Source organism: Falco naumanni, chromosome 12 (genome assembly GCF_017639655.2).
Source record: "Falco naumanni isolate bFalNau1 chromosome 12, bFalNau1.pat, whole genome shotgun sequence".
In the NCBI taxonomy this organism is placed as follows: Eukaryota; Metazoa; Chordata; class Aves; order Falconiformes; family Falconidae; genus Falco; species Falco naumanni.
In genome coordinates this window covers 24,149,812-24,165,225 of record NC_054065.1, presented here as the reverse complement: position 1 = coordinate 24,165,225, position 15,414 = coordinate 24,149,812, and the positions used below count along the sequence as shown (strand labels likewise).

General features: G+C 38.3%; 1 protein-coding gene across 1 annotated transcript in view; it reads left to right on the top strand.

The window, feature by feature from the left end:
- Positions 1-335: 335 nt before the first annotated feature.
- Positions 336-15,414, top strand: part of USH2A (usherin) — a 391,715-nt gene continuing 376,636 nt past the window's right edge. Inside the window, exons 1-2 of the mRNA XM_040612018.1 lie at positions 336-1,010; positions 6,340-6,505. Coding sequence (XP_040467952.1) covers positions 490-1,010; positions 6,340-6,505 — 687 coding nt within the window. The 5' untranslated portion in view covers positions 336-489. The remainder of the gene's footprint in view (positions 1,011-6,339; positions 6,506-15,414) is intronic.

Sequence of the window (15,414 nt, the reverse complement as noted above, 5' to 3'; positions counted from 1 at the left end):
TGAAACCCTCAGGAAGGACGTTGGGACGCTGGAGTTGGTGTCCCGGTTTGCCCCCTGCTCCATCGCCTTCATGCGCGGAGCTGAGCGTCGCCCTCATGTCACGCGATGGATCTGGGATAAATCCCGCTGGGCTGAGCGGGCTCGGGCGCGGGTGGGCTTGGGCCCCTGGCCCTCGCCTAGAGGCACGCCGTGGCTGTGGCCAGCGCGGGTGGGCCCGCTGCCTGAAACGTGGAAGAGCTCAAACCCTTGCAGTCCCTACGGGGGCATTGCCTCTGTTGGTGTAAAAAGGCATGTTCCTCCCGTGATCTGTGGCTGTTTTGTTGTTCGCAGATACCAGCTGTCACCCACGTGCGTTTCGCTGGCCAGAAGATGTAGATGCCCCCTGTGACTGAGTCCTTGCATGAGTGTTTTGAAGATGAAACGCTACGTAAACTCTTAAAGCGTACCACCTGAGGACATTGCTACCGACATGGACATCATTATTTATTTATGGATGCTTTAATCAGGAGGAGCTTTTTTGTAAACATGAATTGCTGGGCTCTTTCCTTGAGGTGTCGTTTCTTGTTTCATGCTATTGAAACATTAATCTTAACTTATTATGACTCCTTTGTGTTGGTCAGCTCTCAGGGACATTTCCCTAGGCTTGAAAATGTGGGAGCTTTCAAGAATGTGTCAATCGTGCCAACTCAAGCCACTTGTGGGCTGCCAGACCGAAGTACTTTCTGTCATAGCTCAGTAGCTGTTGAAAGTATTATGTCCTGCACCCAGAGGTTTTGTGTTCAGGAATGTCCATACAGGTCATCACCATCTTCCTACAAACTGCTTCTTGCTGAAGGCCTTGGTACCTGTATCACAGAGGACAAAAGGGACTTGCGTCCAGGGTCCTTCAGCAACACTTCCAGTTTTATTTTTCATAATCACGAGGATTGCTTCTCTACTCCCCGTTCTCTGAGGCTTGCAGCTTCATTTACGTTAACTGTATGGTTGAAACCTGAGCAAGAAGGTGTAATGTAAGTAGTATTGAAGGTGTTTACTTTCCTGGTGCTCTTAAAAAAATTGATCATTGTAGTCACAGTCATTATTTGCAAGCTATTTAAAGTTTTAAAAAGGTACAGTGAGAAACTGACATTTTAAAGCCATATTTAGCTTGGGGTCTTTGCAAGTATCAAGACAACTGACAAGTATTCGTCAGTTTTGATGGCATTGACTCAAATGATAGTCCAGTTGCTTTCGGTGAGAACTATTCATACATAACATGTATGTTTGTTCTTAAAAATCTAAATTTGTATTTCTAATTCATATTCCTTCTTCTGGAAGTTGTTAGAAAAACACGTTATCAGGGGTTTATGCTATTGCTGCTTTCATGATGGAAAAAAATTATCTAAAATTTTAGGAATCCCCTAAGACAAGTTCACTCCTTAAAAGCAAACAAGGAAAACTTCCAGATCTTCAAAAATTAGTATCTCAGAGTTATAGAAGAGGGTTTATAGTTCTTTGGGGAGATCTGGGGTGCGTTGACTTGAACAAGAGATTGTGTTGCTACTTTAACAAAAGATTCCACTATTCAAACTGCTAGTGAAATTTCACTAGGCGTTCACAAAATAGATGTGGCTAAGCCTGTGCCCTCTCTTACTTGCCGTCGTGTCATGTTTGTAGCAAGTTGCCGCTGAAACGACCCTTCAGCTTGACTGGGCCCTACCATAATGAAAAATTGGCTTTTTTTGAAAAATGCATCACAAATCCTGCGAAGAAAGTGCCCTTCATCCAACATAAAATGCAGAGCCTCCTACTCTTTATTACCCTCGTTGTGCAGATCCTTTTTAAAGTGAAGCACACAACTAGTATGTTCTTTCAAAGTACATGTCACAAATGTTTTTATGCTTGTGCTCATAACTTACTTTTAAAACTATACTAATGATCTGCTCAGTTGTAGCATTCTTGATAATTGTTTTGCATGCTGCTGTGAAATAGTGAATTGTTTAGAGGTGTGAAACTCATCAGAAACAATAGAAATGTCTAAAATTATTATAATATATGTAAAATTATAGTCTGCTTCATGCAAGGCTAGCTACCTTTCAAAATTCAACCTAGCTGTAGAAATTGTGGTTATGGAGGGGAAATCAATGAGATCTGCAAAGCAAAAGTGACTTTAGTTTGAGCTTAAGTTAAATCATCTCGGTTGAAGGTATGTGTAAAAACGTCTCTGGAGCTTTGGCCTAGAGTCTTTTACAGACAGCATTTTCTAGGTAACGTTTGAATCTTGAATACAGTGAGTCCATTCCTGGCGTTGCCCTATGCCATGAGTTCATGTCCACACACGTGGGCATATCAGCCTTGTTCAGCAGAGCATATGCCTAACTTGAAGCAGAAATGTCCTGCTAATTTCCCAGCAAGCTGTTGCAGTGATGTGTTGAGTGAGGTTGGTGAAACTCCTTTGTCGATGGGATAAGCTTTTGCTTGCATGGAGACTAAAACAATTAAATGTATGCCCTTAGCTTCAAAACATTAAGTGCTGTGCAGAAACTAGACTCTACGGATGTCTGATTATCCATGGACTAGTGTAAAACATTAGCCTCCAATTGCTACTTTGTTAATAACTACACAATGTACATATTCCTGTTCAGTGGGTTTTATAGATCACTTTAAAATCTAAATGTTTTCTATTCAGTTTTAGTAATAGATCACTTCATTCTTCTGCCTTACGAAATTGCTGCTACTCAACATGTAGGAATTACAATGGTAGAGCCCAGTCCTGAAAATTGGACAACATTCCAGTGGTCAGGATAATATGCCACTGTCCAAACTCTTTTTTTTTTTTTGGTTTTTTTTTTGGTTTTTTTGGTTTTGTTTGTTTTTGGTTTTTTTTTTGTTGTTAACAGAAAGAAGCATGTTAATTTTTCTTCCTTCATAAAGGGAATACAGAGCTCCAGTTGTGGCGAAACGGTAATTGCACCCAAATAGCTACTGAAGCTTGACTCAGAAGGCATCCTACAAAAGAGAAATAGTTTAACAGCAAACTAAGATGTTTTTCATTTTATTGTATTGCTTAGTGATTTAGTGAGTCCTTCTGGTTGGCAAAAGGAGTTTGACTTACCAGGTACCCCTTTTTTTTTTTTTTTTTTCCTCCAGTTCCTGAAGGGGAATTGTCCCTGTTAATGTCATTCCTGAGACCTTTTAAAGCCCATTACCACAGCAGAGGGACTTCATGAAACTAGGATTCATTCTAACAAAGTCTTTGCATTGCCACCAAAACACTAGGAAGATGAGCTAGAACCAGCTGCTCATTTTACCAGTAGAATAATTGAAAATTTAACAAAGTATTTTTTATTTACTGGTGAAGTGCTCTTGCATTAAGTACAGCAGACCTGTATTTTTTGGACAATACCGTAGTGTGTTTCTTCATGCTGAATGCATGGTCTGGCTGCTAGAGAGTGCTTTAGGAAAGAAGCTGAGGGTTACTGTACAGTGTCCCATTGCATCCTTGTAAAGACTGATGTTTCTGCTAGGCATGTGCTCACGTAAGGATAGGAGGATCTTTCTGCTAGGCGTTACTGTGCTGTCTGAAGTGAGAGATACTGATGTGAGGATCTAAAGTCTGAAGGCCCTTTGAAGATTATGACATTCTGGGGGAGCAAATATATGTGGATAAGCAAAGACATGGACAATTTTCTTTGTCAGTTTCATATACCAAGTTTTCTTATGGGAATCTCGGAAAAAATACACTTAAAAGGAGAGGGAAGTCAGGTCATGTTAGAGATTTATTTGAAGCCTTATTTTCTTCTAAGATATATAGTATATGTATTTGTAGGTGTGTGTTTAAGTCACTGAATATTGGAAATCTTGAAGAAAAACAAGAGAATAGTGAGAAAACACTGACATTTGTACTCCAGTGTCTAAATTTACTTTCCCTTTAGGCAGTAAGTGTGATAATCGAGCAGAGCTCTTGTCCCTGAATTTTATTCTTTCCCCATGCTTCCTCTCTTACTGCATGTACTGATCAGTTAGTATAAATGCTTTCAGTAAGCCTGTAAGTAAGCATTAGCACAATATAGGAAATTGTATATGATGATAACCCTTCACAATGGAATAGGATAAGAAGATGAGTAGAAGCTTAGCATATATGAGTAATCATTACAGGCAGTTTATATCAATTTAGTGTGAACTGGGCTAACTGGAAGTTAGGTAGCCAGAAGACATTGGCAGTGGGAGAGAAGTAAGCTGGGGCCCTTCTGCATGCAAAAGGGTCAGAGGGAACAGCCTGGCTGTGAAGTGGGTGGTAGGTGTATTTTTTTTTAACTTTGGTTAAAGGACTAAGATCATATCCTATTACTTTATATCCTTTCAGATATTTTATGTTAGGAATTAGACTGAGAGGGGATTTGCCTTAAGATACCATGTGTCTGATTTTGAACCTGTGCAGAGGTTTCCATTTGCAAGTGTTCCTGTTAATATGTGCAGCTGTATTAGAGTCTCTAGAGTGTTTTGTTTTTTTTTTTTTCCTCTTTGAAAGCTGACCAAGCAGATTTCTGTTGCGTTACTTTTTCTCCCTCCTGCCCCACCATAGAGAATTATGTAGTCAGGGATTGGCTCTGTGGGACTGCAGGTTACCAGAAGTTGGAAATTTCACAGGAACAGTGGTTTTTCTCTGTAAACATGGCTGGAGTGGAAAATCGGGCTCAGAGTCAGAAGTAAAAGTAATGCTTATGTCTATTTCACCTGTGTTAGCACTAGTTTGGGTACATACCCCCACCCCCTTTTTTTCTGTCTCTTGATTTTTCTCTTTCAGTAGCAAGTCGTAATTCACATTTGTTCTTTCCAGTTCTCAAAGTGATGTACATCAAGGTCGCTTCCCTTCTTAAAGTCATGACACCTTTGGGGATAAAAACAATGTGGGGATGTTTGTTTTAGATAACTAAAATAAACAAAAAACTGGATTATCCAATTATTGTTTATCCAGGAACTGGGTAAATCCAGTTCCTAAATATTTTGCTACTTAGCTGAGCCTTCCCTCACATTTATTATCTAGCAAAACTAGCATGTTTACAAGCAAACAAAATATTGAAAAGACCAGTTGACAATATATTAAGAAATGTGCTTTTAGTGAGGTTTGAAAAACAAAAGTCTGTGTTTTGCAAGATGTTTTATTGACAGCTTTCCACCAGGCTAATATGGTAACAGTTAAGATGAATTAATTTTTCTCTTGGATTTAAAGGTAATTTAGTGAATAAGGCAGTATCAAAGAACAGCCTTTTTGATACCTTCCTTTTATAAATGCATAGTAGGTGAAGACACTTATTGGTAGTTAAGGTTTGGTGTGTTTTGGTTTTTTTTTTAATATGTCTAAGTAAATCCTGGTTTTGTACGAATTTCATATGCTTCTCTCTTCTGACTTCTTGCACTGATTTAGCCTGGTGTAACTTAAAATATTTAACTTTTCATGGGTCAGTAAATTAAAGACTGGACTTCTCAAGCTGCTGAAATGGGAATGCAGAACTGCATAATTCTTGTTGTGTGGTCGATTACCTTAATTCATAGCTGTTTCACAAGCATATGTAGCCTATGCTTTCTGAGACCCCTTGACATCATGGTGATCAGAGTGCCAAAATATTTCAGCAGCTAGATATGCAGCGTGGGTTGCTATTGGTGGTGGTCTTTGTACTTTATAGGTCAGTGTCGCATTTGATTTTGATGTGAAATCTTTGTGGGGAAAACCCTGTAACAAGTGTCTGGCTAGTCTTCTTGCCTTGCTCTGGTTCTTTTGGGGTCAAGAAAGACCGTGCCAAAGGGAGAGTGAGGGAAAGCTGGTGGTGTTGCTACCTTACATGGACAGATTTGGTGGAAAGATGGAAGACTTATTTCCAGAACATATAATTTGTACTGCTTTTTGTGGTTATCTTATACTTGCCTTGTTAGACTAAGAAAAATGTGAGTGCCTCCACAGGATGTACCATGTTACACAGCATTGTATGAAAAGCGCAGCAGAGACCTGGCAGAGTTGCTGGCCAGCCGCTCTGGTTTCTGTCACAGAACCCTGAAGAGAGGAGGCAAAGTGGACCCCTTTTCCACCCCTAAGTGAACTGGAGTTACATGCGCTAAATTAAAAAAAGAAAGCACAACAAACCTCACAGATTAAGACATAAAATATCTTTGTTAAAGTTCTTTTACACTTAGTACATCCTGTGACTTTCACTGTCACTGAGCATCTTCTCAAGAGCTGTATTTTTAATGTTTATTTTAATACATTCTGGTTAGCATCACTTTACAGGATAGCACCTTGGCAAGAATGTGTATATGTGTGTGCCTCTGACCTTATGTTGTTTTTCTTGGTTATTTCCAAAGGTGTGTGATAGAAAAGGCTATTGATGGGCAGACTGTGTTCAAACTCACAATCTCTGAGAAAGAGACCGTGTTTTATTATCGCACAGTAAATGGTTTGCAGCCACCAATAAAAGTAATGACACTGGGGAGAATTCTTGTGAAGAAATGGATTCATCTCAGTGTGCAGGTGAGTAAAATAAAAACCATTTAATATTTGTTGAAATACAACATTTGTGTGAGAATGATATAACTGCATAAATATAAAAGGGTAATTGGGGGATGTAAATGATAACTCTTGCGTCTTGTGGGTAAGGATCTTAATTTGGGAGCTCATTTTGAGGTGATTGCTAATTCAGAACTGGAAAGAAATGCTGTACCCATTCTTCTGAACAAACAAGGTTGAAAATTCTCACCCTTTAGAGCATGTGTATTTGGAGCGAAGAAAAGCTACTTATTTCTAATATTACCAATAAGTCTTGGGTCTCTAGATTATTTCTTAAAAATGAGAACATCATCCTCATTTATATATGCTAATATACTTATCTTATAGGTGTGTCCCACTTAATTTTAAAAACTTCTTACAGTGCACATAAACATGTAAGAGTTTGTGCAGGATCAATCAAGTTAATGTGTTAGAGCTGTTATCTTTTATTTTAAAAATATGATTCAGAATTCTTAAAACACAGTCCTTGTGTTCTAAAAGTTTTCCGTTGACAGAACTTTTTAATAAGTGTACAAATATTCACTGAGGATAAGCAAAATTGAGTTTGTTAAAATTTAAACTGTATGTACAAAAATCAGTGAACAAACACAAAGAAATTAAAATTCAGTTATTTGCCTGTCTTGTAATTCCCAACAGACACTCTAATAAATTCTGTTTGTAAGCCAAGTTCAACTAATAATTATAAAGCAAAATTTTCGGGTATTGAAATGTTTATCTTCTCCTTTCTTCATTTCCTTTATCCGTTCTATTAAATTTCATTTGGTTTACAGCACAATCAAGAATACTTTTGCTGCTTTCTTGAAACTTGCTAAAAGGTATTGACTGTGATTTGGGTTTTTAGTGCTGATCTTGTCACTTGTAAGAAGTATCTAAGCTGACGTCTTGATTTTTTTTGCAGTTTTCTTTTTTTTCAGGATAACAGCATGGTAGTGCGAATAAGATTCTGGCTGTTGGATTAAAAGAGTGACCTTAAGGTAGAACTAATGAACTTTACACTTCAAACACTCTAAGGGTGCTATATTACCGCCGTTGCTGTCAGCTGCATTTTGTACTAACCTCAGGAACTGCTAAAGCCTGGGATAGCAAAATGAAGAGTGAAAGGGATGGATTTAAATACACACACACACATATCTTAAATTGTATTACAAAGAACCCTCAAGCACTCAAGAATTTGGTCCTTAAAGCTGTTCAGTGCATAGCAGGAGTAAAGTAGTGTAGCTTCTGGACCCTCAAAGGGATCGAGGGCTTAATACCTTTTCCTGAGCTCAGGGGAGAACCCTAATTTCTGTGGTTTGTGGTCTTGTAGGATTCAACTTCCCATTAATGATGATAGTGGCTGCAGTGTGATCCGTTTAGCAGTAGGTCTGGCTAAGAAACTTCAGGCAAAGTGTGTGTGTGTTTTCTTTTAGCACCTGCCTATAAATGGAGAAATAAGTGGAAAATAAGAATATGAGAGACACCATACAAAAATACGCAAAAGTAACATTCGTATGAAAGTGCCTGTCTCTTCAGACAACAGCAGGATTTGATCATGAATATGTTTGAATATAGGTGTTCCCTTAAGCTGATGAAAACGTCTTCTGACGATAAAGCACGATGTAGTTTTATGGGCATTAGTAATTTTAGTTAAAGGCAGTGAGAGAGCCTGGAGTTTATACCTAAAAGTACAAATCACCTGTTCTTACCAGAAGAGTGACTTTTGACTTCTCTAGGTCACCAGTCTTCTCCCCAGGTGATGCCCATGTGTTAGGTATGGACGCTGCGGTGTGGAGGAGAGGCTCTTCTGTGGGCGTGGGTGAGCTGCCTGGGGGAGAGGCAGCAGAGGGGGGCTAGTACAGTAATGATCTACTACTATCCTGAGCTTTTCCAAGCCAGACCATGCAGACTTCCAGGCTGTCTTGTTGAGGCGAAACTACTCTAATACCTGTAAAGGGTTAGTAGTCTCAGTTCTGTGTCACTGTTGTAGGAATAACCTTTATTTTCTAGCAAAGACAAGCCCTACAACTGAGTTCCATGGCTAATAAATTAGGAAAGTTGGCAGTTGTCCTACAGCCATGCTGATTTTGAAGTAGGTATGATGTTATCAGTGTAGTTGGTATAGAACATCCTTCTACAGAAAGAAAAAGAACTTTGTTGTTGGATATCAAATGTTGTGTACGTGGCTGTGACATCTAGCCACAAACTATTGGGTTTAACTAAACTAATGGTAGGGTCGGCACCTTTTTAGGTGCATTGCAGAATTTGGAACGTTGTTCGGCATTCTTTTTATGGGGGGTCTAGCAAGAACTGGGTGACGTGTCCTGTTGTTAAAAAAAAAAAAAATAAAATATATTCATACTTGTTTGGCAGCTTGCTTGATACGATTTTTGGACTAAAAGAAAATGTTTGTGAATGTTGAATTCAATTTATGGGACAGCTAAGTCCTGTTCTTACAGTTTCAACTGTAAGACAGCTGAAAATGTGGAATGGATGTATTTTCATGCATGTAACAAAACTTGTATATGTGGAAAAAGTGTAATTAAAAAAGCCAAGCAGCTAATAGCTGCATTGCCATATATGGAGTTGTAGGACCACTAAAAATATCATGTGTGAGTTGGAGAGGGAGGGTTGGGATATGATGATGCTGTGCTAAACAGAACTTTCCATAAAGAAATTACTTTCTCTATGCTTGAAGCATAGTAGGCACAAGCTGTTCAGCTTATTTTTTAAGGAACTGTGTACTTCTATAACTTTTAGATAGTATAATTCAGATACTGGTGGTAACTGAAGATGTATGTGTTAACATCATCTTTGTTTATTATGTCACCTTTGTCAGAGGTGTGAGCATCTAACATACTGATGGTTGGTTTGGTTTCCCAGAAATTTTAGAGGCATTAAATCATAAAATAGTTTGGGTTGGAAGGGACCTTTTGAAGGTCATCTCGTGCAACCCCCCTGTAATGAGCAGGGATGCTGCAATTAATTTCCCTGCCCTTCAATATGCATGACTTTTCTGGTAGATGAAGCCTATTTGGTCCTTGTTTTCCCCGAGACTACAAAACTTTTTAACAGCACTGCTTTTCTCTTAGATTTTGTGGTAGTTTAGGTCTTTGTAGGATCTGCAGGTGACAACAGTGGGTCAAAATAGTTACCTTGTGAATTGTATTGGATGTAAACTTGACTGGATATTCTCCACAGTATATTGCAACGTACTGCTCAAACCCATGCACACAGTATTGCATGTTTATCTGGTAGACAGGGAGAAAAAAGAGGTTATGGCATGATGCCTTGTTGCACAGTGACTTCAGACCAAATTACAGAGAGGTCTAATTTGGGGTGAGTCTGATTGAGGATAAAATACTTTTTTACTGAATGCTAGCACTTACTAATAGGGTTAGCAAACAGGGGGAGCTAATGGGTCCTGCTCCTGAGAAAAAAACAGTAATTATTGGTTGGCTTGCTGGGAATTTATGCATCTTCTTTGTGAGAGCGCGTGGGCAAAGGGCAGGGATGGGCTGGCTAGTGCACGCGGTGGCTGCAACCAAAGAACTGGGGATTAAGGCTTTGCGTGCTGAGTTGGTGACGGGAATAACAATGGCTAAGGGGGACTGTGGGATTTGGTTCTGGTGATTTTTTGTGTTTTTTAGAAGGTTGGTTGTAGTTGGTGAAGACTGTGTGTGTATGTGAGTGATGTAGCTGACCATGAGATGCTCCGTTAAGGGGCTGGGGTCCAAGTCTGTCTTTGAACACAGGTACGCTTACTATGAGACCGACTCAGGGCAAAGGTCTCCAAAGCCAAGCAGTCAGTAGGTGCTGGGAGCCTGCAAACAGGGAGTTCCTGTGGTCAGTAGGAAAAACTGAAATATTTGTGCATAAATACTAGGCAACAGACACCATGACAAAGGAGTGTGAACTATTGGTTACAGATATGAAACTGATTTTAGAGAGAGCAGAAATATGGTAGGATGGCAGATATGTTTGGAGTTCTGGTATAAGAGCACATTCCTATTCAGGAATGAAAAAATGAAAGCTAATTGGTGGAATACCACCAAATAAGTAATTAGATGATAAGAGGGAAGGAAAGAAGAAAGGACATCACAGACTGAAAATAATTTCTTTGGAATAAAATAATTCTAGGGGAAGAGAAGGCTATTAAATTAATTCTACTGAGGTAATCTAGGAATTTAAATCCTGGGGTTTGGATTTAGATGTGTAATTTGTTAAAGAGAAGTACTACTAAGAACTGTGTCATTGCAAAGACTTATTCTCCTGTTCATAGCTGGGAAATTTAAAGTTCTACTAAGAAGAGCAGGGCCCAAACATTCACGTATGTTCTGCATGAAAAGTTTCTTCATCAAGTAATTGCTGAAGCAGAAAATCTGAATACCAGCTTTCTTAAGTGATGATGGCGTTATTAGAGATGTAGGTGTCAAAGATAACATTGAGTATTCCTAACTAAATTCAGTTGAAATAGAAGAATAAACACTTCTTTGGTTCTGTCAGTACACTTCTGGATTTCAAAGAGATCAAACAAATAGGACTATTTTAATAAAAGAAGGTTAATTGTGGAACCGAGAGATTGAATGGGAAAAAATGCCTGGAGGTTATTAAAAAAAAAAAAAAAAAAAGAGAATTAAGAGGAATCTCTGCCCTTAAAGGAGAAAAATGGGAGATGTAGTGCCCAGGCTTATCTGAGTGAATAAGCATCTTTGCAGTTAGAGATGGTAGAGTCTACAAGCACTGGGGAATAGGTAAGCAAATTCACAGAAAATACTATGTTGGGATAGAAAGTAGTAGTAAAGATGTCAAGCTGGATTAGACTTTGCAATGACTGTCAAATGGTAAAAAATTCTTGCTTTTTTTTTTTTTTTTGTGTAAGAAGGCAAGACCCATGTACAGTGAAGGTGTGCTTGGGATTAAGGATGGTTTGAGTATGGTCCTCAAAATAAATACTTTGCTTCTGTTATCAATAATGATAACAGTCACAGAGCAAAAACAAGCCGGGTGACAGAAATGAATGTATGTAAACAGAAGTGATCAAATAGATAGAAACATGAATTTGCAAGCTTATTGTGTACATGCTGAAGCAATCAGATGGTCTTTGTCCAAAAATTCTGAAAGAACTGGTACATAAATTCCTTTAACAAAGAGGTATTTTACGCAAATCTACCAAGTCAGAGGTGGAGCTCTGAAGCTTATTTAGGAAGAGTATCATGCATTGATGCTGGTCAGCAGCTGAGCACCCAGTCTCCCCTCACCCCTGCAAGTGGAATGGGGGAGAGAATAGCAAAAGTGAGAAAACTTAAGAAGGAAAAGAGGTGGGAGTGGAACAAATAACCAAAGACAATTGCTTGCTAGCTCCCACAAGCAGACCCCTGCCCAGCCAGGCTCTGAGCAGCAGCCACCTTGAAAGTAAACCCCCTGTCTGCCGAAAGTCCTCTTTCTAGTCCAGTTTTTATTGCTAAGCATGATGTTAACAGTATGAAATATCCCTTGGTCATTTGGGTCACTGTCCTGGCTGTGTTCTCTTCCAACTTCTTAGCCCAACCCTAGCTTACTGCTGAGGTGGGATGGGGGGCAGAGTGGGAAAAGCGAAAAGCCTGACAAACACTCTCAGCCAAAATATTACTGTTATTAATACTCGTTTTAGCTCAAATTCAGAACACAACACCGTACAGGGTGCTGTGACAAAATTTAACTGTGTCCAAGCCAAAGGCTGTACAAACAGGAAGGAAAAAGGATTTTGGCAATATAGACCTATTTGTCTTGACACAGAGGCACATGAAGATTTAGAAAAGATCTTTGAAGGAGTAGATAAAGATGTGGAGCTAAATGAAAAAGGGGATAAAATGCCGTGTGGATTTTCTAAAGATAGCTCATCACTGTCTAACCTCTTAGCTTTTTTTTGATGAGAAAACTGATTTCCAGGCAAAGCAAATGTGTCAGATTTCCTCTATCTGGAGTTCAGTTTAGCATTAATGTGACAGCCCCTGAGAAGTTGTAGGGTCAAAGGGAATGCTCGTGGGGAGGGCTGGCAATAGATACTGCTCCAAGGAACTTGCTTATATAATCCTGGGAAGGAGGGAGGCAAAAAAGCAATTGAATTCCTTGAGAATTTGTCTTTGGACCAGCCTTGTGTTGTATTTTCATTAATTATCTTGGTAGAAATATTAAGAGTGTACATGATAATAGTAGCTGGTAACAATGGGGAGAGACATCATCAGAAAGAGGAACGGAAAGATGTTATCCAGGAAGAACGACGTGACCAAAAGGACTAGGGTAACTGTCATAAATAAAATTTGGTATTATAAAATGCAAGGTAATGAATTCAAAATCCCTGACAAAATCTTCTGTGAAGTAGTTTAATCAATAGGAAATTACTGTAGTGTAGTAGTCTCAGATAGTGATGATGAGTTACTAGCTTGATGTGGCTACAAAAAAGGTATGTGTTGGGGAAATGTATCAGGAGAGGCATTACCAACAGTGAGAGAAACGCATCATTGCTGCTGCTCCAGACTCTTGTGAGGTTTTGTACAAAATGTTGGGTAAAATTTCTGTCATTCATTAAGGAATGTAATTCAGAACAGAGCTACGAAGCCTATGATGACAGTGAAAGGCTCTACGCAGGCTTTAAAGAAAATGATGTGGCGAACCTTCTTTTGGAAATTAGCTACAGTGAAGAGTAGGAACTCATACAGTTTTCCTCTCTAAGTCTGTTGGAGTGTAAACACTAGGCAGAAAAAGGCACTAATTTAAGTTGGAAATGGAGTCTGTTCTATTGCAGCAGAGTGTTTCTGAAAAAGCATTCTGATCAAAATAGTGAGGCTAAGAAAATGTTTGGGTGTTTTATGTACTTTAAATTTGGTAACTTTCATTAAAAGGGTAATGAGCTGCATGGATCCAACAGGAAAAGATGGGAATTCTTATCAGTCAGTTTTTGTATAGGTGGATGGTGGAATTTTTTCTTTGTTTTTTCCTGCAATATTACTATAACAACTGCTGCCCAGCAGGCTGTTGGACATGAGTCACTAGTAGTCTTAGAGTGAACTGTTGAAAAAGCTATTTGAGGCTAGATGGCATCAGTCTAAGAGTAACTTCATACTTTTTAATAGTTTATGCAGCCTTCTTCCTATGTTGTATATCGCTGACAGAGCTATTGGCTATCCATTTCTTTGTTCTTTATACTAATAAACATTTGAGAAAAGTCATCCTTGAAAAGTTCGGCTGAGGTAGGTTGGAGTGGATTTGCAACAAAATTGAATTTTGACCATTTTTTTTTTCTCTTCTCCAGTTAATAGGATTTACTTTTCTCTAATGATGTCTGTCTTTATTTTCCACTGTTTATGATTTTTAAAGAAACATACCTTTTTTTTTAATTTCAAACAGTTTTGTATGGTTTTTTAAGGCCATAAATAGTGGATCCTGTTTCCTTGAAATTATTGCCACTATTCCAGTTGATTATGGTTGGTGTGGACCAAGTCCTCCAGCCTTCTGAATGTTTTAGAGTCCTTCTGTGTGTTTGGTCTTGATTTAATGATATTTATCACTGTATCTTTTTAGGAATATATTAGCAAAAACTCTGAAGGTACACAGTGGAGCAAAGGGTATACAGCCTTAACTTAAAAGAATCTGAGATGCACTGAAGTGAAACCTCAGGAAAAGTGGTGTCTTAAAAAATTAACTTCTAAGAAATAAAAAATTTGAAAGCACAGCAATGTATAATTGAGGTTAATTGTGTACCTCTTTACCTCTGCATAGTGATACCAATATCATATTTGTGCCACTTATTATCAGCACCACCATTATGTATTTTCTCTCAGATTTATTGTTAAGGGTCTTTCACTTTCCCTTTGATACTTTAGAATTTATTTAACCAATTAAGAAGAGTGGAGTTTAAACATGAATTTCCAGATAGAGCCAAGGCTGCTGAAACAGGAGATTCTTTGAGAACATGTCAGATTGATGTTTTTGTTTCATATTTAGTGTCTGCAATTATAAAAATAATCTTTTTACTAGCCTTTATTTTGCCTGATCATATCTATGTAACTCTGCCATGTTTTGGCAGACTATAACACATTAAAAGCTTTAGAAAGTAAGTTTAAAATCTAAATGCGGAGAGGTAACCATGACTGTATTACTCTCCTGGGAGGAAAATGCTCTTAGAATGCCTATTGAAATCAGCATTATCATTTCAATACATGTCAAATATGAGTCATTTCCTAGTTTAGGCAAAATTTCTTTATAAATCTTTAAATCTTCCAGTTCTTTCAAGAAAAGGTTAAAGTACTTATGATTTAATGAGACCGCTTTACATCATAACTGTTTGACTAGCAAGAGAAAACTTGTCCTTTCCAATTTGTGAAATCCTTTTATTTTCTGCACAAATTTTTGAATACTTTAAAATTTATATTAAAAGCAAAGAACCTGAAACTTAAAAGCATGGAGGAAAACATTTATTCCATACAATCTCTGTATATGTATTACTAAATATGAGGTGTTTTAAGCTGTATATTCCCTAAGTTTAGTAAGGACACGAGACAGCAAGGAAGCATTTTAATTTAACAAATCACTTTGAGTTCCTGTTTGAAGTAATCACTTACTATCTATTAGTGGTTTGTCAATCCCAAGAAGGGAGGGGAGAGTGTGTGTCAATTCTACGTATTAGAGCTTCTCGTCTATTGATTGCAATTGCGTTGAAAATATTTAGGGCGATGCAGTCTGTCCATATGGCTGGTGCTATGCTCCCAACAGAAGCAGAAATTAAACGTGTTACAATCTAATGTATTTGAGTGTCTGTTTAGAGAACTGATCTTAGAAAACAGTAAGCATAGCTCTCTTTTGCAACTGGCTCATCATTTAATTTGCTAGTTGCAGGCCATTCAGATACTGCTGCT